This window comes from Aegilops tauschii, chromosome 5, assembly GCF_002575655.3.
Source record: "Aegilops tauschii subsp. strangulata cultivar AL8/78 chromosome 5, Aet v6.0, whole genome shotgun sequence".
Lineage (NCBI taxonomy): Eukaryota > Viridiplantae > Streptophyta > Magnoliopsida > Poales > Poaceae > Aegilops > Aegilops tauschii.
This window is the reverse complement of record NC_053039.3, coordinates 289928624-289953920: the sequence shown is the minus strand read 5'-3', so window position 1 is coordinate 289953920 and position 25297 is coordinate 289928624. Positions and strand designations below refer to the sequence as shown.

General features: G+C 47.0%; 1 protein-coding gene across 1 annotated transcript; it reads left to right on the top strand.

Annotated features, from left to right (window-relative positions):
• Window positions 1-1838: 1838 nt before the first annotated feature.
• On the top strand, window positions 1839-2387 carry LOC109741575 (SKP1-like protein 14). Its single transcript, XM_020300664.1, has one exon. The coding sequence runs from the start codon at window positions 1839-1841 to the stop codon at window positions 2385-2387; it is 549 nt and encodes a 182-aa protein (XP_020156253.1).
• Window positions 2388-25297: the final 22910 nt, after the last annotated feature.

Sequence of the window (25297 nt, the reverse complement as noted above, 5' to 3'; positions counted from 1 at the left end):
GTACGGGTACCGTCACTAATGCCATTTTAGTGCAAGGGACGTGAAGCCGGCTTCAATCCGGCGCATCGGCCAGAGTAGACTTCTCCATCACTACATCGGCATTGAAGTGCTGCCGCCCGCTCATCCGGTCATGTTCGGTCGCGTACTCTATTGGGCATGTATGACCGGGCCGGCGGAGTGAGACATTGCCATGACGGCAGGGTGTGATAGCCTACACTTGGTCCAGGACATGAGTTCCTATCGGATCCGGTTTACTTTACTGCCCCTTGCTTGGATTCAAATGTTGAATATATAATGTATCATGAAAGTTGGTACAGTGATCCCAATAAACAGGTACCATGTGAAAAAATACATACATGTATGATACATACACGAGCACTTTTTATGACACGGCTATCAATTTTTAATATATGTGACGAACATCTTTAGTACACAATCAACATTTTTTTGTTGAAATGCATGATCAATATTTTTTGAACACACGGTGTTTAAAAAAGTACACGATGGAAATTGTGACTTGTGAGTACAAGATGAACAATTTTCATTATAATGAGAACTTTTCAATGAACGGTAAAAAAAATTAAACTACACGATGAACATTTCTAAACACACGCCGAAAGTTTGTCTAATGTGTGATGAACACTTTTTTAAAAATGTTAAAGCTTTTAGAAAAAATGTTCATGTAAGTATAAAAAGTGTTAACACATAATGACATTTCTAATTACATGATGAATACTTTTTAAATACACTATGAGTATTTTTTATGCCTAATATCTTTTATTCGAACGATGAAATTTTGTGAAAACACGATGCGCATTTTTAAACAAAATATGACCAAATTTTAATATACATGAAACATTTTTATAAACATGAATATTTTTATATCCATTTTTTGACGTGGATGAACATTTTTTAACACAAAAAGATTAAAGAAAACCAAAAAATGTAAAAAAACACCAATGAAAAATAGTAACGGGGCATTTGGTTCACTCGCACTTTTTTACATAGTGTGTTCCCAGCCTTTTCTTTTTTTTCGGAGATAATGTGTTGCTAGCTTCTTTTAAGCAAAAGTTTTTTTAACGCAATCTTTTAAGCACAAGTGCATAGCCGGTGTATGTTCCTCCCACATCACGCCGTCGTGCATCAAACGAACTTAGCTGTGCATGCCGGTTATGTAGCAATGGAACATCCCAAAGTCACCGTCGGAGTTACCGGCCTGATGACGGGGCTGTTTCCGTATATCACTGTTGCCTTCTACGGTGATACATCCCACGCTGCCCGCTGAAGGCAATTGTTGCGTACACGCGTCGATGTCCAGTTCGCCATCACTACCAGGAGCAGGCGAGGACGAGCGCTCTATCGCCGCACTCGACTAGTGCCCTGTTTTCTACTAGCGGTAGTAGCATCACTCTCCCACCTACTGTACCCCGCAAAGTGAGCCTGCGATGAGTATATACTCACAAATGGTAATCAGCTATTCGCGAGTTCTCCAATATTTTTCAGGGAAGCGAGCTGTCCAATTAAATGTGAGCTATATTGTTTTCTCTCCATTTATTTTTTGAGATTTTTTCCCCATTTCTTACCGCGGATTTCAGAACTTTCCTTTTCTGCGCACGCGGAAGCGCTCACTCTCTCACCTACCGTCTACCGAGCAAAGCAGGCCGGCCCAGCAGGGACAAGGGTCACGCTAGGGCTTCACGACAAGGGTCATCGTCCGCCGCGCTACCTATAATTTCATTTCAAAGCCCCCGTTCACACGATCCTCCCCGGTACCTACCTACCCACCTAACCTCTTTCCATTTTTATTTCGAAAGGTAGGGTTCCGTGCGGAGCGAGCCATGGCGGCGCGCGGCCTGAAGGGCAAAGCTGCGGCGCAGGAGCACGGAGGGCTGAAGATCATGCTCGTCAGCTCCGACAAACAGCGCTTCTGCCTGCCGGAGCCCGCGGCGAGGGTGTCAAAGGTCATCAGTAAAAGTATCTGCGGCTACCTCACCGACGCCGACATCACGCTCGAGTTTCCCGCCGAGGCGGTCAACATGGTCGTGGAGTACTGCAAGCGGAAGGCAGCGGACGGTGTCGAAATGACGCACGGGTGGGAAAGAGAGTACCTCCGCGACCTCGGCCAGGCGCAGCTGTACGAAGTGCTCCACGCCGCCGGCAACCCCGAGATCGAGGAGCTCGTGGACCTGGCCTGCAAGCGCGTCGCCAACATGATCAGCGGCAAGGCGCCGGCGGAGATCCGCAGGATCTTCGGCATCGACAACGACGAGTTCACGTCGGAGCAGCGCGAAGAGATCCGCAGGGACAACTCGTGGATCGATATGACGGCTGAAGAACAGGCCGAACTCGAGCTCGTATTCTTCTTCGCCGTTATTACATCTTTTTGATCGATGCTGCTTAGCTCTGCCATTACATATATGTATTTTTTTTCTATATCCTAAAATGGTGAATACTGGATTTTTCAAATTTCTGAACTATGTTCAAGTTTCTTTGTGGATTAAATGTACCCTTGGGAATTTCATGGAATGGTCAATCAAGGAAAATAATGTAATTTTATTTGTTCCTTTATGCTAGGGCTTCGACGTTATATCATGTCTGCTTATGTACTTCGAATTCTACAGGAGCAACATACTTTCTTGGAGAAGCAGTAAAAAGTAAAAATTTCTGCCACAAAGAATGGTTTGCGATTCTTTCCCAGCTACTATTCGAATTGGAATCGTTTTATTACTTCAATGTTATTTATTTTTTAAGAAAATAAAGTTTTTTCGCATATAATATTTTTTCATTAGTCCGGGTCTATAAAGATATACCATGCAGTAATGAATTAGATGTAGCTGAAAGTTTTTTTTAGAAATGGAGGAGGACCCCTGGCCTCATCATCTGGATGATGCATGCAGCCACTTTATTAACTATTCACACAAGACCTTACAAAGTCATATAACAGTAAGACTAAAGCCACCGTCTAGGCAACATCTGTCGCTACTCCTATCCAGTTAATGTAGGGATGCTGATAGTCTGGGCCTAATACCAAACAGACTTCACAGCCAAACCTAACATCTAAGACCTGAGGTCCCAACCAGGACGCCTGCCTGGTATGCGGCACCCACCAGTCCGGCGCACTCCTCAACCAGGACGCCTGCCGTGTATGAGACCGCCGCAGCCACCTGTCACCAATCCATCTTCAGTGTTGTACTGTTGCATCTACCTTGCCCGGTCCCGTTGACGCCACCACGACGCCAGACAACGCCACCATCCTGCGCTCGTCCATCATCACACGCCCACCGGCGAGACCCCGCTGCTTCATGCCGCTGAGACCCGCCGTTGTCGACGTGCCAGATGCCATGTCGCTCCTTCGACGCGAAACACCACCTGCTGCCACTGGTCCCATCCCCTCCGCCTACAGTTCCTCAAACCGAGCACCCAAACGCCCCAGGCGGCGCCTCCAAGAAGGGTACGACACACGCAGTGCCGCCGCCACCCAATCTAAGGAGATTTAGGGTTTTCACCCGGGCATGGGGTTGGGGCAGAGGGCAGGGACCTCGACGGCGCCTGCAAGTAGGAGAACGGCAACCCTGGTCGTCGCCACCGTCGGGATGAACGAGTCATCCAGAGTTCCCTCCGGTCCGATGTCACCTCTCACTAGTAGAAAAGGGGGCTTTTGTCCCGGTTGGTAAGGGCCTTTAGTCCCGGTTTTTGAACCGGGACTAAAGGGTCGTTACTAATGCCTCCCCCCTTTAGTCCCGGTTCTTACACGAACCGAGAGTAAAGGCCGTCCACGTGGACGCAGCCTGGAGCTCCACCTCTAGTCCCGGTTGGTTGGTGTACCAACCAGGACTAAAGGAAATTTTATGATAATTTTTTTTGAAATTTTTTTTGCGATTTTTTTAAAATCTTTTTTTGATTTTCAAATTTCTGAATTATTTTAACCTCTAATCTCTAATCACCACCCCTCATCACTGCTCAATTTATCCTCTAATCTCTAATCACCCCTCATCATTCCAAATCATCTAACTTCCCGGACGGTCACCCATCCTCTCACTACTCCAGCCTGAGCACGCTTAACTTCCGGGTTCTATTCTCCCTCGTTTCCAAGTCTGCACTTGTTGTTTTCCTGACAATAGTAAGATGTCAATTCTATTAACCCTCAGGAATTTAGCTTGAGCATGAAGTGACACATTTCACTGTTTGAGTTTGAAACTATTGTTTTAAAAAACAATAATTATTTAGTAACACTAATATTTCTGAAATAATTAGTTTGACCATTGTTTGACCACTGTTTGACCACAATTTGAATTTTTTTAATTTTTTTGCCTCTCCAGATCTTAAAAGCCCCGTATCTTTTTTTCTGTTAGGTTTTTGAGGATTTTGAAAATGTTTAACGGGGTTCCCCCGATTAAATTCGGATGTAACTTTTCAAGTAGATGATTTTTCATATAAAAAACTTTTTCATCCGAGTTCGTATGCAGAAGTTATGCCCATTTTAAGAAATTCCAGAGAGATTTTGCAAATAAAGTCGAAATTCATATTTGTTAATTTTCCCAAGAACTAGACCACATATCACATGGGAAACTTATTTTATTTTATTTTTTTGACATTTCCATCATTTTCTTTTGTTTTTTCTAAAACTGAAAAGGCGGTCCACCCCGGGGGGGGGGGGGGGGGGGTAGAGTTTGATGGGCCCTTTAGTACCGGTTCGTGCCATGAACCGGTACTAATGCCTCAAAGCCCATTAGTACCGGTTGGTGGCACCAACCGGTACTAATGGGCATCGCACCCTTTAGTCCCGGTTTGTGGCACCAACCGGGATTAAAGGGCCCAGGTGAACCGGGACTAATGCCTTAGCCGCACGAACCGGGACCAATGCTCATATTAGTCCCGGTTCGTGACTGAACCGGGACTAATGTGAATATTGCCCTGTGACGAAAGCCCTGTTTTGCAAATAAAGCCCTAATTTTCCCAAGCCCGCCGTCGACCGACCCCGCTGTCGCCGGGAGCCCGCACGCTGCCGGGAGTCCCACACCCATGGATCTGGGCACCTGTGCTCCACCGCGAGTCCGCCGCCTCCGGGATCCGCCACACCGTCGGGAGGGCCGCACCCCACGGATCAGAACGCCCGCGCCGCCACGGATCCAGGAACGGGAGGAGAGACCCTTCGCCGCCGCCGTCGCACGCACGGGCTTTGCCCAGCGCCGACCATCGGCAGCGGCGGAGGGGGAGAAGGGCGCTGAAGGGACTAGGCGGCGGCAGCGGCGGAGCCCTCCCGAGTCGCCCGTGGGGAGGCGACGCGAGAGGGACGCGATATCTGATTAGACAAAGTCTGTCCCAAGAGGCGACACTCATAGCTGGAAGTATACGTCTAAAAGAAAATTAGTACCCCGCCTATATATACACACACACGCTATTTCCTGTTATTACTATTCCCAATGGCAGTGTGTAATATATTGAACATGGTCTTTGAGTTAAAAATTGTGAAGCTACTTTTCATTTGGAAGTCCGAAGATTGAGCGCATGATCTCTGGGGACCTAGACTTTTTGTCTAACCAAGGGCAAGAGTTCTATTATTAAATATAAGTAGACGAGGGAGTTTTCCTGTTAATACATGCGGGGAAAAGCTTGTAAAACCAAGTTAAAAAAAACAAAACATGAAAAAGAGAGCACACTAGGGCTTGCATATCCCTTTATTGTTTTGAATTGGCCACAATTTGGATCAAGTGTGGTTTTGTTTTATCAACGTACGGTCTTGTGGAAAAATCATATTGACAAGGATTGCCTATATCATACGATGTATATATGCTTAATTGTATGCAATGAATAGTATATATATATAGGTCATTCCTCGATACTCCTACATAGTTTTGCCGCTGGAAAATTATTTGCTACTGTCCATCGACATGCTAGAGAGTATTTTATCAGATCCATAACGTGTGGATATTTTGGGACACCAAAATTATTCTAGTTGTATGTGTATATTGACCACCATTTTCTCTGCAAACATGCATGTTACCTCACATCAAAATAATGTTATGTTAGAGAAAATAGTTCACCATAAATTTAGCAATGTTAGTTTGACGTTTGGGGTGTTAATATTTCTTTTCTTAGGGATGAGTGCTAAAATGAACATTTTGGATCTGAGATATTATGATTACACATACCAGGATTGACTAGGGATTTGTATTCACAACTGGGTTTGTGAATGTTTGTAAATTCTATTTTCTGAGATGCAAGTTCAAGTTTTTGTGAATTTAATATCTGTCCACATAATACAGGGAACCAAATGATAGTTTCATCATGCAATGAAGATGGATCCGAGTTAGACTTTTGCGCTAAAGAATGTATATTTACAAGTCAATGCAGCTAATATAGCATGCTTTGCTCAACGTGTATATGCAATCGATTCCATAGAGTTGAATACCTGGCTAAGCGAGTATACAAGTTCATGTCTACATATAAAAGTTGTTTGCTTCTTCTCATATAGTATCAGATATGATTTGAAACTGTGGTTTATTTTCACATATTGTCCTTACTAAAATTAAGAAAGATATCATACATTTCTTTTTAGGACAAGAAACAATGAAATTATTTTCATATTGGCATATACTTCTATAGATCCGTATACTTTAAAATCCGACAGCGAGTTATATATTAGAGGCAGAGCAAGCACCACGCTTAATATTGTATGTAATCATATACACATTACATCTGTGCACACATTTAATCATGCATCACAAGATAATTCTCATACTCTTACATGTGGGGTTCATCGATCTCAAGCTAGAATATTAGTATATGTTACATATTCGCCTTATCAATAGCTAGCTGCCATGATTGTGCCTCTCTACCAAACCTTTATCTACTGTGTTTTACTCTTGTCAACCAACCTAAAATGTTATCTTTCTATTTCTGACCTTATGGGTGGATCGTATATAATTTGATGTTTGTTACACCGCGCCTGGCTTATACGTTCCTTCGATTATTCTGTGAATTTACAAGTTTTCACCCTTTGGGTGCCTGTTTTTTCTGCTAGAGTATTCCAGTTTTGAGATGAATAGGATGTCTCTCCTAAATTGTTGGAATTACAGGAAATTCTTTTTCAAAGTGCCATTAGTTTCAAGCAGCACTGAGAAATGTCCTCAAATACTATCATGTGTTCTCCATCCAACCCTTCCATCCGACCACACATTGGTGAGAAAGAAATCATGGAACATTTTGACCCACATGCCCCCCCCCCCCCCCCCCCCCCCTCCTCTGATTTTCAGGGAAACATCACCAAAATTTTGGAAACCTCAGTAATTTTGATAGGCAATTAGCCGAGGGATCGACATGTGCACATTGGTGCAACTAGATATTACTTCACATAGTGGCACACGGGGTATTATTTCTCTGTAGACGTTACCTATCCAATGAAATATTATTCAGTTTATACCACGTTAGCATTAACATTTATGTATCATTTAAAATATACAAATACATTGTAGTCAAAATGTGTGTAATGAGCCATTATGATTTTTTTTGGAATTTTTTCGTGAAATGCATTAGATTGTTTGTAAGGACCTCAGTGTGCAATGATGGAAGATATATGGCTGTGAGGTCTACGACCCGCCTATGAAAATTATATAACTTCATAAAAAAAATAGACGTTGCTTAAGATTTTGGCATCTATAGCCTGCATCATATCTATTTGGTCACCCATAAATTATTAATAAACTTCATATCAATAATTTTAAACAAATGTTGATGTCTTGTACTTAACCTTGTGTAGTATTCCTTTGATGACATCATAATTAGTTGTGTTGCAATGGTTTTTCAGTTAATTGGTGAAATGTCAAGCCATCTAAATCATTCTAGTTGTATGTGTATATTCATCAGATATTGCTAAAATGTTTCATTTCAAGTTACTCTCATCATAGCTGGTACTTTCTCTATCGTTTCCATATTGGTTTGCTCAATTCTAATTTAGAAAAATGCATTTTTATTCCATGTTGATTTTTTATTTAAATAAAATCACATATGTAATGTAAAACGTGTTCTAAAATTTAGCTATTTAGGGCCTTGACGGCCTTGCCATGAAATTTCTGTGGTTTCCATGTTCTATGGTTTCTTAGCATATAGAAAAATTCTGACGGCGTATGGACGCTCCGTTATTTCAAATGTAGGAATTAAAGCTACATTTGATATCCCTTTTGGAAGTTTTACTTTATATTGGCATATGATAATTCAAATGAAGTAAGTTTATGCCAAAATTATTGATTTTGCAGTATATTAGACCACATACCAAAAAATCTAGGTATATATGTTCAGTGACCAATTCGAGTCATCTACACGGTTGTACTGTCTCTGTTCGTGCATCGATGATGTTTTAGGTATTGAGACAGTCTCTAGTGTGCATCATTGACTAGTTGTTTTGTAAGTATACATGTTGGAAAATAATGAACTTGTATGTTGTGAAAATATTTTTCACGAACTATCTAATGATAACATGTGCATCAACCAATGCAAATATCGCTTTATATATGATTTGTTTTTCATTTTCGCCTTGATCGGTTTTTCCACTAATGATTTCCACTCTTCCGTCAATGCCATCATCATAAGTGACATTTGCCGGACCCAACTCCAATGTGTTAGAGCAACTCTAGCAGACCCCGTAAAATCCTGACCCACAAAACGCCTTTGCAGTTTGAGGAAGATCTCATTTGCGGGTCGAGAACGAGCGTGGCCGATCAGAAACCGATAGATGAAACTGCATAATTTGAAAAAAAAAACAGTTTCGCGGGAGAAATTGCACCATAGTAGTTCATCACATACTACATATATTACATGATCAAACACTACAAACACTAGTTCATACTACATACTACATCAGTACTAGTACTAGAGGGGGTGGGGATCTCACGGCGGCGAGCTCGCGGCCATGGACGACGCATACTTCTCCCTCTGCTCCTCACGAATGCGCTGCCACTCGTCGTCCTTCTCCTTGGCGGCGACGTTGGCCGCGACCGCCTGCTGGAACATGAGGTCTTCGAGCTCCTCGTGGTGGCGCCAGCGCTCCGCCTCCTCGCGCAAGCTCCGCTCAGCAATGGCGGTCGCGACCGCGTCGACATCGGCGATGAAGTCCTCCGGCCCGACGACTCCGCGGCTCCCGAGCTCCTCGGGCTCCTGCTTGACGGGGACGAACTCAATCTCCTCCGGCTCCTCCGACCACTCCCTCTTCACGGGGAGAAGGCCCGCGCCGGAAGAGGAGGAGCTCGCGGCGTAGGAAGATCTCGCCGCGGAGGAGGAGCCCGCGGCCGAGGACGGCATACGGCCGTGCCGATGGTCGTATTCGTCCGTCTCACGGACGCGGAAGCTCAGCGGCGGCGAGAGGCCGCGGTTGGTCCACTTCCTCGCCCCGCGCTTCCTCGCGCCGTCTGACCGGACGGGGCGCTCGCGCTCGGGGTCGATGCCGCCGCCGGATTTGCTACCGAAGCCGTGTCCGGAGCTCCACATGCGGCCCCACATGGCGGCTGGAGGCGGAAGGGGCTCGCCGGCGGCAAGAAATATGAGGAGGGGAGTGGGGAATTGCGGAGCTCGGCGGCGGCGGGGGGATAGGGTTTCGACCCGCAAACAGGCCGTGAACCCGTAGATATACTGGTCGGGGCAGGCGGTTTGCAGGCCGCGGTAAATATTTTTACGGGCCGGGCGAGTATACGGGCTCTGTTCTGGCCGGAAAATTGGGTCGAACCCGTATACTCACCGAAATTTTGCGGGTTTGCGACTTTTGCAGGGTCTGCTAGAGTTGCTCTTAGGCCGCCCACTTCTTCACCCGCGCGCATCTCAACCTGAATCATGCTAAAGTTTTGCCAGCACCTGCACTTTTAGAGAAAAGGTGTCGGTCGAGCCCGAGAAAAGGCTCGAACCTAACCCGGCTTTGAATTAACAAAGTCATCAACCAGATAGGATTACACGGAGTAGATACAAAGTAAAGAAACATGAAATGGCAAAGATACAGAGAGCTGTAGCAGCTTACAACCAAGTAGTGATACTCGCAAACACAAGATAGTAATAGGAGCCTAGACGGGATCACCAAGGTCACACACGAAGAGTACCAGCCACACCAACAGCAGGGTGAGGGGTAGCACGCACCACCATCGGCAACCAACATCTCCTCGCCTACCCCCACAAAACATGCCAAGATCAACAAGCCAAACGCTTCTACCTCCGAAGAGGGCCACTATCTTCTCGCCCTGCTCGAAGGGTGCCGCACCGTCGGAAGGCAGAGTGCTAGCCATAGAGCCGAATGGACACTGCCGGCTGGTAGCTCGGGCAAGAGGGAGCAGAGCACCACCTCCGCTGGGTTGCCACAGCCTCACCACCACATGATGATAACCACACATCCAGATGCAAGCTGAAGAATGCCGACATAAGACGAAGACCGTGCGGAGAAGATGAAGAACAAAGAACAGACCGCCGCCACCTTGTCCTCAGCAAGCAGAGAAGCACCATCCACACCCCCCGAACCCCAGACGACGCCTCCAGGGAGGTAACACCATCGACATGCCGCCACTGCCCACAAGGGGAACAAGGGCTTTTGTCCAAGGAGCGGGGAAGAAGGAGGCAGAAGGGGATCTCGACGAGGCCTCCAAAAAGGGGACCGATTCCAAGATAATGGAGCTGGCCTCGCCGTGGCGCCAAAGGCCAAGGGTTTCCCCCGGTCCCACACTCCACGCCCAACCATCCGGACCCGAGAGCACGAGCCATCGCGGCGAAACTGCCATGGCTGGATTAGACCGGTGGGTGCATCCACGAGCAGAGGGCCTCGATCTTCACCGGAGCCTGCACACGTGCCACAACCTTGTCCCCGCATGACCAAAGTTGCGGTACAACACTCGCGGCCGCCGCTCGCCGCTGAGCCGGCACCACCCACGCACCTGAGGCCGCTGCCCCGGCATCCACCCACCACGAGCATCTCCACCAACACCGCGAACAACCCCAACATCACCCTAGTACGATGGACCAGCACCACCATGACAACCACCAGGGAAGGGGCCTGCAGCGATCGAACATGCCAGATCCAGATCCAGCCGGGAGCGAACCCCAAACCCCCAATCGTTACGGCAGCATGGGAGCAGGGGCAGCACACCTAGGCCGAGCAGAGGGGCCACATCCCCTTGCTAGCCTACCGCCGGCCAAGGCATGGGCCACCGGCCGCCACCAGAACAGATCTGGGAGGGAGGCCACCATGGCAGCCAGGCGGGGGCTGGATCCCAGGTCACCCCCAGAGCACGGCAAGGACGACGACCGCCATGGCCAGATCTGGGGGTGACCGCCGCGCCGGGATAGGTTGACGGGGAGGAGTGGTCGCCGACGAGGATGGGGATGGAGGGGGCGTGCGACTGGCCGGGGGAGCACACTGGGACGCCCCGCCGCCGTCAACAACAACCGCACGAGTGAGGCCCACGGCGGCCGCCGGCGACGGCGGAGGGTGGAGGAAGGAGGCAGGGTGGCCTAGATCGGAGGTGGGATTCGCCCCACAGTCGCCCAGGAGCAGACGACACGGGGGGAGGGGGGGGGGCTCTTTCAGACGAGTTCTAAATTTATTAGAATTTAAAAACCATGTATCTCGCCGGCACCTACACTGCCCACCACCTGTGATGTCTTGAAGGGGAAGGCCCAAATCAGAGGGAGGCTCTAGGCTGGGAGCCTGCCAAGTGAGTACGTTGAAGCCTATGAAATTCTAGTAGTTGGGTGAGTAAGCTAGTTCTCACAATGATGCTTGTGTTTGTTCGTAGTAACTTGTAAATATAGGGTTTTTTTTTTTTTTGCGTAGTAGCTGGCTAGTTGCGTTCCTGCTGACTGTATGCAATTTGGTGCTTGCACTTGTGATGTGTTTGGAATGGATGCGACTACTGCTTTTTGGCAAACCATTTGGGTGGCAATGGTCAACAACGATATGATGGCGCTTTTAATTTCCCTTTGCTGACAATCTACTATAACACACAAAACATTGCTGCTCAAACTACTCCCTCCGTTGGGTTCCGATCCTTCTCGAGTTCGCCCGTATAAATGGAGTCGACGCAGCTCCAACATAGATTTCTGCCATCTCCTTGAAGCAGGAAGGTTTGAGTTTCTTGGTGTGTGCACACGATTGTAAGATCAGATGTCAGGTGCTTCGATCTTCAAGGGTTCAACAGCGACACCAGCGACTCCTGGACGTGGGTCCTTAAGGGCACATGCATTTAGACTTTCGGGCTATCATCAACAATGCCTGGTCATCTACGGTAGGGGAGCAGCAACAGTGGCACGTCGACGACATGTTTTGACGGTGGTAGTGGTCGTTCGGTGGTCTAGAGACTCGATGTATCTTTTATTATGTTCGGGGCGTTTTATACTTCTAGTGAACTTTTATAATCAGTTTGGTCCTTTTCGCAGAAAAAGGTACTATGATAGGGAGTACAATGTATGTGATCATGTTACACTTTGATGTTTGGATAAAGTCAAGAGTCAAAGAGAATCTCTTTGCTAATTGAGGTTCTCTAGAAAACCCAAACTTAGCACATATTGTTGTAAACCATCTACACAAACTATTTGAAGTGAGAGTCAATATACTTAGGTTAGGCCGATGATGCTTACATAATTAGCATGCAACTTACTGTTGTGGCTTCTTAGCCTACTATTACTCATGATGCTGACAGATAACTGATGGTGCCTGATGATGGCGATGTTGCAAAATCATGATTTAGTGAAGTCTACCGAAGAAGATCTAGTGGGTAAACATTACAATCCTACAGGACTTGAATCCACTGACACTTGAGGAAAAGAAGAATAGAGACATGTGACTTATTGATGAGGAAGAGGACATACCGGGTTCGCCAGCCAGTCTGAGTGGAACACTTCTTGGATGAACCTAACAGCTAGAAGCTGGGCTATCTCTTCTCCGATGGCTCTACGCCCCTCGAGCGCAAATGGTGCTCTTGTTAATGTCTAAGCTACACTAGGCGATCTCCGCTGGGACACCTGCCACGTCAAAGGGCTACTATGTTGAAATACCCATGTTCTCAGGAAGGAAACTGATGAGCACATTTTCCTATGTGGAGCAGGCCGCTCTCCCCCAGCCCCATCATGACGGTCTTCTCAGGGTCTTCAGGGTGCACCTAGAGTTTCTTCGTGTCCCGGCCCAGCTGGAAGGCAGAGACCGCCTTGGCCTTCTTGGTCAGAGCTCCACTGTCTAGAGCCACCGTCTTCTTGATATTCTCGAGCTTAGCAGCGGCAAGGTCAACTTTGCCACCTCGCAGTCGTGTGTGTTCTTGAAGTCGCTCTTGATTATGATTATGCCATTGGGACCCATCATCTTGAGCTTTAGGTACAAATGACATGGGATCGACATGAATTCTGCGTATGCTGGTCATCCGAGGAGGGCGTGATAAGCCCCTCTGAAAGATACGACCTCAAAAAGAGAGGTCTCAACACAAGAAAAATTGGGGTTACAAAGTCGTCCTCCAAAGAGATCTGGTCCAATGACTAGGCCTTCTTTCTAGGAAACATTTCATGGAAGTAGGTTGAGGACGGCCGGAGGCGAGAGAGTGAGACGCCCATCTTCTCCATCATCTCAACATACAAGATGTTATTCCCTGCAGCCATCCATGAGCACCTTGGACAAATGGCAAACCCCGATGATTTGGTCGAGCACCAGGGTAGATCTCCTTGGATTGGGAATATAGTCCGGGATATCAGACTGGTCGAAGGATACCGCGGAGTCAAACCAATTGAAGGTGATCTTTCGGACTCACTTAAACTGTAGTGAACATATTCACCTTCTTCACGTATTGGGGGAACACCTTCTCGGCTCTGCCACCACCACCACTATCGCTGCCACCCTTATTCTCGTTGCCACGCACCATCACGCAGGCTTGGCCTTGTGATACGTCTCCGTCCTATCTATAATTATTGATTGTTTCATGCTAATATTCTACAACTTTCATACACTTTTGGCAATATTTTATATAATTTTTGGGACTAAAATATTGATCCAGTGCCCAGTGTCAGTTCCTGTTTTATGCATGTTTTCGTTTTGTAGAAAATCCATATCAAACGAAGTCCAAACGCGATAAAATTTTACCAGATTTATTTTGGAATATATGTGATTTATCCGAAGAAGAATCAAGGCAAGAAGGTGCCCGAGGGCCCCACAAGGCAACAAGGCGCACCATAGGGGGTATGGCGCACCGTGTTGCCTTGTGACCCCCTCATAAGGGAGTTGGAGCCCTTTTTCGCTGCACAAAAGATAATTTTCGGCTAAATGCCGTGTTAAAATGTCAGCCCAATCAGTTACGAATCTTCGGTAATATAAAAAATGGTGAAGGGGTTCAGAAACAGACGCGAAACAGAAGAGAAACCAAGAGAGAGAGAGAGAGAGAGTGAGTGAGAGAGAGAGAGATCCAATCTTGGAGGGGCTCCTACCCTCCGAGAGCCATGGCGGCCAATGACCAAATGGGAAACCCTCCTCCCATCTAGGGGGGAGGCCAAGCAAGAAGAATAAGGAGGGGGATCTCTCCTCCTCTCTCCCGGCGACGCCGGAGCACCCGCCGGGGGAATCATCATGACGGCGGTCTACACCAACAACTTCGCCGCCGTCATCACCAACTCTCTCCCCGCTATGCAATGGTGTAACCACTCTATTTCCGCTGTAATCCCTACTTAAACATGGTGCTTAAGGCTATATATAATTATCCAATGATGTGTGGCAATCCTATGATGTTTGAGTAGATTTCTTTTGTCCCATAGGTTAATTGTGGTATTGTGTGATTGATATGAGTTGTATGTTGATATGGTGCTGTCCTATAGTGCCCTCCGTGTCGCGCAAGCGTGTTGGATTACCATTGTAGCGTGTTGCAACACGTTCATGATTCACTTATAGTGGGTTGTGAGAGGGACAAAATCTTAAACCCAAGTAAGGGGGTTGTTGCGTATGGGAGTAAAGATGACTTGTTACTTAATGCTATGGTTGGGTTTTTACCTTAGTGATCTTTAGTAGTTGCAGATGCTTGTTAGAGTTCCAATCATAAGTGCACGTGATCCAAGTACGAAAAATGTGTTATCTTACGCCTCTCTCTCATTGCATATGATAAGTATCTATCGTGTTATATTTAATTGCCTATGGACAACCTTTCTCTTTGTGTTACAAAAAGCTCTCTACTAAAACAAACTAACTTTTATTATCTAGCTAAGTCCTTCTAGTTTTATTCTTCCAAACCTATCATATTACATCTATAAAGTAGTTTTATTCTTGTTCTAGGTAAAGCAAACGTTAAGTGCGCGTAGCGCTGTATCGGTTGTCGATAGAACTTGAGAGAACATTAATTCTACCTTTAGCTCCTCGTTTGGTTTGACACTGTTACTTATAAAAAGGCTACAATTGATCCCATATACTTGTGGGTTATCACTTTGTAGCGGTGGGGTTTGCAGGAAGAAAGAAGGAAGAGTTGTGCATGTGAACTGCTATGTCTACGACGGAGGAACGCATGCACGAGAAAGGCAAAGGACGGCCAAGGGAGGAATGGATTAAGGCCTTACTGTCGTGTACCTCCTGCCTCTATAGCTCCGTGGGACACCCAAATAGGCGCCTCAGTCACTATGGCACGCCGCCTATGATTGCCTGCCAAAATCGCACAATACATGGACACTTTATGTGAAATTCGGGGTGTGATGAAGACGGAACAAGAACCAAATCGCTAGCTAAACCATCCCCTCACATTCAGTGCGACAGTTGATGGGATAGAACCTCCATTGGGGTTGCACTGCCTCGTACTGCCTCGCACTATGCATTTCACTAGTACAAAACAGGAATTAGAAGTGGGCTCTAGGAGCAACTTTGACCAAACAGAATAAAGCCACCTGTAATACCCCCACTAGAGGTTGCTATTATTGTATACGAAGTCCCGAAGATGCTTAGGAATAGGAAACCGCCAATAGTAAATATTGTAGATAGTTGGTAGTTAGAAGCCGCTCCCAATGTCTCACTAGCCACCGGTGGTTTCTCCAACAAACCGCTTGTGGCTAGTGAGTGTGGTTTCTTCAAGAGAAATCGCTTGCGGCCGGTGAGTACGTCTTTAACTAGTGAGTGCGGTCTCTCCAAGAAATCGCTTGCGGCTGGTGAGTACCTCAGAGCGCGGCCTTTCAATTCTCTTTGTTCATGGGTTCTAAGCCACCAGCCCATTCATTTTTCTTCCATTTCCCATCCCCTTCCCTAGTTCACGACCAAACCCTAGCGAGCAAAACCCTAGCAGCACTGCTGCAATGTTCACCGCGCCTAACACACTAACTTGTCTAGGTGTCTTTGGTGGTGATCCTCTTCCTAACAGGGCAGCGCTATGGTAGGTCAGCCCGTTAATTGCGGTGCCATTCACTACAAAAAAAAAAAGACACATCCGTGATATTTTGGGCCGAACGAAAAAATTTCTATGACGATAATTGTGACAAAACCCGGTATGATCATAGATGTGGTGGGCTCCTACTTCTATGACAAAAAATCATGACAGAAAATGGGCTTTTCGTCCTGGGCGGGCTGGAGACGCAGCTGCATGACATTCTTTGGGTCGTCCATGACGGAAAAAACCGTGGTAGAAGCGAGGGTGAGGAAAATATCGGGGTGTTCCCGGTTACGGTGGGTGGTCGGGGCCGAGCGATGCGCGTTTCTCTCGTACACGCACGCGCGTGGGTGCGAGGTATTGGGCTCTAACTGAACCCTTGCGCAGGCTATGCGTTAATGAACCCGAGCGATCGATCGATGGCTGTTAACTGAACCCGATCAAGCGATTCCTTCACTACTGCTGTTAACAGAAGCCGATCGATGCTACCTCTGGATGAACAGTGAGCGTTGCTGGGGGGGGGGTTTGGATGAACAGTTCCCGGTGGGGGTGGATGAACAGGACCCCGTGGTGTTTCCTCTGGATGAATAGGACCCCGATCGATCGAGCCAGTTGGGGCTGGATGAACAGGACCCCATGGAGGGCTGGATGAACAGTAGACGGTGGAGGGCTGGATGAATAGTAGCCCGTGGAGGGGTGGTTGAACAGGAGCCCGTGGAGAGGACTGGTTGAATAGTAGCCGGTGGAGTAGCATGCGGTGGAGGCTGGATGAACAGGAGCCCGTGGATGAATAGTCGCAGGTGGAGGCTGGAGGAGGTCGACGGTGGATGAACAGTAGCCCGTGGAAGCTGGAGGGGGTCGATGGTGGAGATGAACAGTATCCCGTGGAGTCCCGTTTTGCGGTACGCCACACCCCTCCCGATGAACAGGACCCCCATTTCGACCGTAGCGCTCCAACACAAGTCTATTTCCTCCGTTTTGCGGTACGCCACACCCCTCCCGATGAACAGGACCCCCGTTTCGACCGTAGGAGGTCCGTTTCCTCTGTTTTGCGGTACGCCAGACCCCTCCCGATGAACAAGATCCCGTTTCGACCGTGGCCGGTCGAACACAAGGCTGTTTCCTCCGATCTGCGGTACGCCAGGCCTCGTTTCCATCGGCTATTCCGTCCAAGCCCTCCCGATGAACACGACGATGCATTCCGTTTCGACCCAGCCGGTTGGCTCCCCATGAACACGACGACGACGCAGTTTCTCCGTTCCAACCCAGCCATGTACATGAGCCCTGGCCATATGTATGCGCGAGTAGGCGTTCGAGACCAAGCCCGTATGTACGTACGTGGCCGTATTTTCTTTCTTGCACACTGCTGTTGTACGTACGTGTACATGCTACGTGCGCGCCTCTACTACGACACGTGCGCGCCTCTACATCGACCAGTATGTACGTACACGTTCGCGACCAGAATGACAACGCTACGTACGCTTCGACCAAGTGAGTCCCAACTGTCAGGCACTTCCTTCCGTGCGAAGATGTAGCTAGTGGGTCCCAGCAGTCAGGGGGCGAATCGGTTTTTTTTCGGACACACTTCCTTGTGTGCGAAGATGTAGCTGGTGGGTCCCAACAGTCAGGGGGAAACGTTTTTTTCACAAAATACGGTGGCCCGTCCGGTGGGTCCCTGCTGTCAGGTGGAGGAATCATTATTTTCCGCGTAATAAGGAGGCACTTCCTTGCTGCGGCCGTGGACCCAGCTGTCAGCCTCTCCACGTACAGTCCACGTCCGATGGAAGCCGTTCCTTGACCACATTGACCATGCCGCGCCGAGAGCACTAAGGCGGTGGACGACGGCGAGGCCTAGGAAGGGGACGACGCGGAGCCGGGGAAGATGCGACAGCGGATGCCCACGCGTAGAGGAGTATGAGGGTTCACTGGTTCGCTGCGGTGTGAGGCTGCCGTCGCCGCAGAATAACAGGGGGTGTGGGTGAGTAGAGGGATGGCCTGGCTACCGGTGGGAGTAGTAGGGGGCGGTGAGGCCTTCGCGGCATCGTACCCGGCCATGGGAGGCAGGAGCACGAGGCACGACCGACACTGGTTTGGGCGGCTGGAGCAAGAAGACCAGAGGTTGAAGAAGCACTACGGCCGTTGGATGGACATCGTACGGTCACAGGAGCTAGAATCGTGCATATTGACTAAGTTGACAAAGCCCTCCATCCCCGTCAACCTCCCACTATACTGGGTCCCAGCTAGCAAGGGGAGTATTCATTTTTTGTGCGTAATAAGGAGGCACTTCCTTGCGTGCGAAGATATAGCTGGTGGGTCTGAGCTGTCAGCGGCGGTAACGTTTTTTTCACGAAATACAGAGGCCCTTTCGGTGGGTCCCAGATGTCAGGTGGAGGAATCATTATTTTGCGTGTAATAAGGAGGCATTTCCTTGCGTGCGGCCGTAGACCCAGCTGTCAGCCTCTCCACGTACGGTCCACTTCAGATGCATGTCGGTCATTAACCACATTGACCAGGCCGCGCCGAGAGCACCAGGGCGGTGGACGATGGCGAGGCCTAGGAAGGGAACGACATGGAGCCAGGGAAGACTCGGCAGTTGTTTCCCACGCCGAGGGGAGTACGACTGTACGATGGTTTACTGGTTCGTCTGTCGTCGCCGGAGAATAACAGCAGGTGTGGATGAGTAGAGGGATGGCTAGGCGAGCGCTGGGAGTACGATGGGGCGGTGAGGCCTGCGCGGCAGCACAGCCGGCCACGGGGAGGAGGGAGCATGCAGTCCCGCCGGCGCTTGTTTGAGTGGCTGGAGCAGAAAGAGCAGAGATTGAAGAAGCACGACGGCCGTTGGATGGACATCCAACAGTCACTGCTTGTGCGTCAACCTTTTTTAGGAAAGCCTCAAATCTGTGGAAAACAGCATACATCCCATCTGCCATTATTTCTAATAATTTACATCCCATTTGCTAATTCTTAAGGTTTTTTTTGGAGCCCATATTCTTTTTGTTAGCATTACATCCCACATTGTGTCCACGGTTAAAAAATTATACGAAATTTTGCATATTTCAGTGCGGTCCAAACTGCTTTTAATCCCGAAATTTCGAGTCACATTCAAACTGATTTTAAAAATAAATGTATATCAATATAAAATCCAACAAATTGTCCACGCATAATAATTAATGCAATTTAAAATCTCGAAATAAAAAGAAAGAAATTTGAAACTAATTGCCAGTTCGATGTGTTTTAAAAATGTACAACCCATTTCTCATTACTGATAGACCATTTTCTCGGCCAGCCGAATGAAGCTCTCCTCGTCTTGAAAGATTTGCAGCCCAACAGGCCTGACAAAGCGACTTACTTGGCAAATCACAAAAAATTGGGCTAGCCATTTTCAGAAAGAAAAAAACTGCTGGGCTGGTTTGTGGTAAACATAAAAGAGAAGGCTGTCTAGACAGGCCAGAGTGCTCCACACAGCCCAGTTGACACCCTGCTTCCGTCTCAAAATAAATTAGATAAATGCCACTCCAATTATGGCGATTCATAAAAATGTCATTGCAATTTCCAAACTTTGAAAAATGCCACTGCAATTTTTGCAAACTTTGGAAAACGCCACTGCAATTTGCAAACTTTGAAAAACGCCACTCCAGACTTCGAAAAATGCCACTGGAAATGGCATGAAATGGCATTTTTCAAAGTTTGGGAATTGTAGTGGCATTTCTCGGAAACACCAGATTTGGAGTAGCATTTATCAAATTAACCCAAAACAAAAATAACTGGGTGAGCTGCTGGGTCCCTGGTGTCAGCCGCTCGTTGTGCAATTTTCTCGTTTATTGACTACGTTGAAAATGGCATGGGACCCAGATGTCAGAAATCCATTAGGAGGAACCATTTTTTTATTGGCTTGAAATAAGGAGGCACTTGCTTGCGTACTACCATGACCTTGGCGGGTCCCTGCTGTCATTCTTTCCACGTACAATCATCTCCTGATTGTGTACGCGTCAACTTGGTAGGCCCACAAGTCAGCCTCTAAACCCGTGGAGGACAAATACAACCCATTTAAAAAAATAACAGCCCATTCCATCGTTCAAACGGAAAGTTCAACATTCAGAGCAAAGTAACAGGTCTGATCCACATATAGAGTACTGAACTTCCACATTGGCAACCATCATAGCCAAGTTAACTATCTACTCCCACTAATACTCTAGTAGTGTACAAGTACTAACTTACTCTTAGCTAACTAGACGATGCCGGTCGCCATCTGTGGTACACGCTAAACGACGGCACCGGCGTCCTCCGCCTCGCCTCGGACTTGCCAGAGGTGCGATAGGGCGCGTTGCTCGCGCGCGTTGGCCCTTTCCATGCCGGCGCGGTCCACCGAAGCTTCGGCTTCTAAGCGGGAAACCCACTTGACGAGCTGGTAGTTCAAAATTGGTGTCGCGAACGCGTGCATGCTCGACAGCCTCCAGGGCTATTTGCCGGGCGCCGGCCTCCACGTAGTCGGCCCAGTTGCGGGCGCTCTGCTCGCGACTCAGAGCGTCAGTGCGCTACTGCTCCATGTCCCGCTGGCGGCGCAAATCAGCGATACGTTGCTCCTCCGCTAAGCGGTCGCGCTCCAACAACTCCTGCTCCTCCGCCAGGCGGTCGCGCTCCAACAAGTCCTCGATCTCCGCATTGCCATCTAAAGACCGATAGAATGCCTCCCCCCTCCGTCTGCCTTCCGGTGAAAAACCGAACACTAATTCCGGCGGTGATCGCCTCCGGCCTCGCCTATCGCGGACGGGCGGGGGCATGGCGCACGTGGCGAGAGCGAGGATAAGTGGCGAGCGACATCGGGCCGGTGGGGGCTTATGAGGATAGGGCAAGTTGGGTCACGGTGCCACTAGAGAAGGCCGGGAAACAGTACTTATAGGCGGAAGGTAGCGTGACGGTCATCGGAATTCAATGCATAATTAAGAAGGCATGGCTTAGCGCGCCAGCTTGCCGTGGAAAACTAGAGAAATTGAAATTATGACTGTGTTGTCCCGTCCCATTCGTGCTGGGTCGCACGCCGGCATGACGGTCAAACGAGTGCACTCGAATCATCTCCCTCCTTGTCAATAATGATTCCACGGATTTAAAAGGCCCGCAACAATTAAAGCGCATCTTTTTCGCATCAGTTAGCTGCCTTAATTATGGTCGGCTGCATGCATGCACTCAAAATCGCTCGCAGCCAGTACGCGGAACAGCATGCAACGAGTCGCAGCCGAGGGCATTAGTTGATGAACTTTAGCTGGGAGATAAGGCATTTGCGAACGTTTTCGCTGGCAGTTTCTTCAGATTCGCATGGCATTTTCTTCAGAGCAGCTTGTCAGTTTTTTCAGAGGTAGGCATTTTTATTCAAAAAACTGCCACTTCGGATCTTGCGTCGCAACTAAAACTGCCAGGAGCGCATTAGTAGGCTAGCTAGTGATCGATCAGTAACTTGTAAACACTGAGCGAATAGAAATAAGGAACTGTTAATGCATCTCAATGATTCACAGATCATATACAAATATGTAGCTCCAAAAGCAAAGATCAGCCACTTCGGATCTTGCTTCGTAACTAAAACCAACTAGTACGATTCCCATACATAAGATCAACATGTTAATGCATCTAAATGATTCACAGTACAAATATGTAGCTCCAAAAGCAAAGATCTAGAAAAAACATCTGTTCTGCCTACTAACATGGATGCTTCTCTTGGCCAACATTCAGTACAGACTGGAAGACAAATTTGTTTGTGAAGTCTACAATTCCTCTTACAAATGTAAGTGGTTTCACCAAGAGCTGGAACCATGGGAATGAACCACACATGATGGAGGAACATCCACTGCAATATGATTTGGTCTTCTCTCGATCACACGGCGAGACTATTTTCGGAATACAAACTTTAACTTAGGCAAAATGATACCCATTGTATAATCATACCAAAGCAATGAAACACCTAGTGTTGGCCAATAAATAGTACAGTACTACTTTTCTGCAGTCCATGAAGTGACTATCCAATCTTTCTGTGTCTATTTTCAAATGGCACTGCATGCAGTGACTATACTATTCTCTTCTGCAGTTCAACCAAAATTGCGGTCACTTTGTGTGTTTGCCAAATAGCAACGGGCAGACATCTCTGTCTGCACAAATATCAAGCAGCTAGTAAACATATACCTGACCTTGTATTTTCGGTTTAAACATGTCTCTTCAGCTTAGCATCTGTCATGGTTTGCACTGGATAATTTGATACAGTCATGTTTTGCCCTGGACAATTTCATACCGAATTGATTTGCTGGTTCAGAGCAGAAATATAGCGCCTATTCTTCATCAGACCAAGGATATCCATGTTCGCAGTGATGGAAGAGGTGAAATTGATACAACCAAAATTGAGCATCCAATCATTGAATCATGTCCTGCACCTCCAATGTAGGTCCACCTTGCCAATAAATTCACATGCAAACCACTAGTATTACTATCTAATGACAGTACAAAAAGAGTAGCAAGATAGTAGCAAACCATGTACCTTCGTAATGAACAGCTCATAGTGCCACCAATTGGATATAAAGGTTTGGAAGAAAACATGCTCCTAATGTTGAACCAGTTGGACTTTTTGTGCAGTTCCACTAAAATCGAGCATCCCTGTTTGCATAGATATTGAAAGTGTGATTACTATAAAAGTGGCACTAGTTGAAGCATAGACTCACAAATATAAGCATTCCAATTTCTTAATGGGAAAAGGTAGCAAGACTGTTTCTAACCACATGTTTGAAGGAATAAATAAGGCAACAGCGGCTGATGTCAGAAAGGCATATATAGTTCTTTCTGAAAGAATGATCGATTCCTGACCTTTCCTCTTCTTTTAAGCATATTTTGTGCAGTTCAACTAAAATAAAATGCCATCACCGCCTTGACAATTCAGTGACACTGTACGAAAGGAAATGACTTAACATTACATCATGATGTCAGGTATGTAGTCGACAGGCATTAGAGACAAACTTACAGACCTCCTCCGATAACATGATGAACATTAATTTTAACAAAGGTGTGACTAGCTTTACCGGGATAATTTGAGTGAACTCTACACCCTCTGTTCCTTAATATAAGACGTTTTCGCGGTTCAATTTAAAGTACCCAAACGTCTAGTATTTAGAAGAACAGGTAGTAGTTTTCTTGAGCACATATCTGGGAATGCTTGCCACACTTTATTTATGTTCATACGCTAATGCAACACCATTCGAAATTTTGAATACTACAAATATACACTAATCCAGTGGCTAGTGCAACAGTAGAGTAGTTATTTTATTACTGGGTACAGTACAATGGTTTTACTGAACAGATTTGAATAAACTCTAGCACTGGAAGATTTCCATAAGAATTAACAATACAAAATGTAAAGGTAACACGTTTCAGCATTGGTATACTAGCTTTGCATGAGCATTAAACCAAATACAAAAGTCTGAAGGTAACTAGCATTATTAACTAATGACAGTATAAAAAAATTGCAAACCATATACCTCCAAGGTAAATATCATTTCGAACTCGGGGGGACCTTAAAAATTGCTATCCCAATCTTGATAATCGATCAAACATAAAAACTTGATCGAACGAATCAAGAGAACAGCCGGAGGAGGAGGTGCCCACTCTTGACCTTTCCTCTTGTCTTCATAATTTTTTGTGCAGTTTAACCAAAATAAAATGACATCAGCGCCTTGGCATTTTGGTGAAACTGTACAAAAAAATTAACTTATCTCATGAAAGTGAGGTATGTAATCTATAAGCATTAAAAGTGCAAAAATCTGAAGGTAGTAACAAGTTTCATCGTTGGTATACTGGTTGTGCAACATCATTAGAATGCCTTAGCTGAAAATCTTTAATACATACACAATCAACAACTAACCCTGAAATAATCCAGTGACATTAAATGGCATTGCTTAAATTTATCGGTGGCATTAGACTGAGTGCGGCATTAGTTAAATGTGGCATCACTTTAGCAATAGCATTGCTTGACTTGACTGCTGGCGTTATACTAACAGCAAAAAAGTGACAATAAGAGCATGGGAGGCCCATTCGGACAGTGGGCGCACCAGTATGATGTACCTCCACGGACGCATAGAGTGGTGAGGGAGGTATGGTTGCCCAGAGCAACAAATATCCAGGCAGCCTATGTGGATTACGTCCCATTTTTGTTCTGTTTAGCCACCTTTTTCCTATGTGAGGACAACAAACCGATCGACCTGGTCATTCTCTATTGCGTTGTCATGCCTTTCTACCCTTCTTCAACCAAGAGACACGAGACTCGTTCCTTAGCTACTGATTTTCCCCTTTTCAACCTAGATGCGGGTTCGATGCCTACTCTCTTGGACAGTACAGTCTCCCTTCCTTTCCTTATTCAAACCAGACATGGATTAGTCTGCATGAAGTAGGGTTTCCTTTAATAGTGCAAATTAAGGGTTTCGTCTGCCTAACCAGCAGAGCAGAGGATAGCAAATTGGGAAGATGATGGAGTGGAAAAAGATCCACATGCAGCGACGTGGCAGATGGGGCAATAGAACAAGGGTATGGTTCGAAAAGAGGTAGCATAACTGAGGGTCGGCGGGAAGTGGCTTCGCTCGTGGTCGTCGTCCTCCGCACGCACTACGGCAGCAAGCTTGGGGACGGAGGCCATCCCGCGCGGGCGCTAGGTCTGAGAGGACGGCCTTGTCGTCAGTGCGTGACCTTGCTCGCCGACGACGATTGCGTCAATGCTGCACGTCCTTTTCTTCCCCGGCGGATATGTGACCACCGATGAGGAGGGAGAGAGAGGCCGTCTTTTTTAGATCTGGAGAGAGGGTGATAGTGTGAGAAGCAAGTGGGCAGCCCTTAGCAAGAAAGCTCTGAAGCTCCAGCCTATATATCTTTTTATACTACTAGTACTAGAGGTAGAGTAGTTTATATTTTCTCTGCAAACAGTACTAGTTAGT

Bases quoted from the DNA above. Each gene is read 5' to 3' on its own strand.
- LOC109741575 (XM_020300664.1), top strand. From the start codon at position 1,839: ATGGCGGCGCGCGGCCTGAAGGGCAAAGCTGCGGCGCAGGAGCACGGA.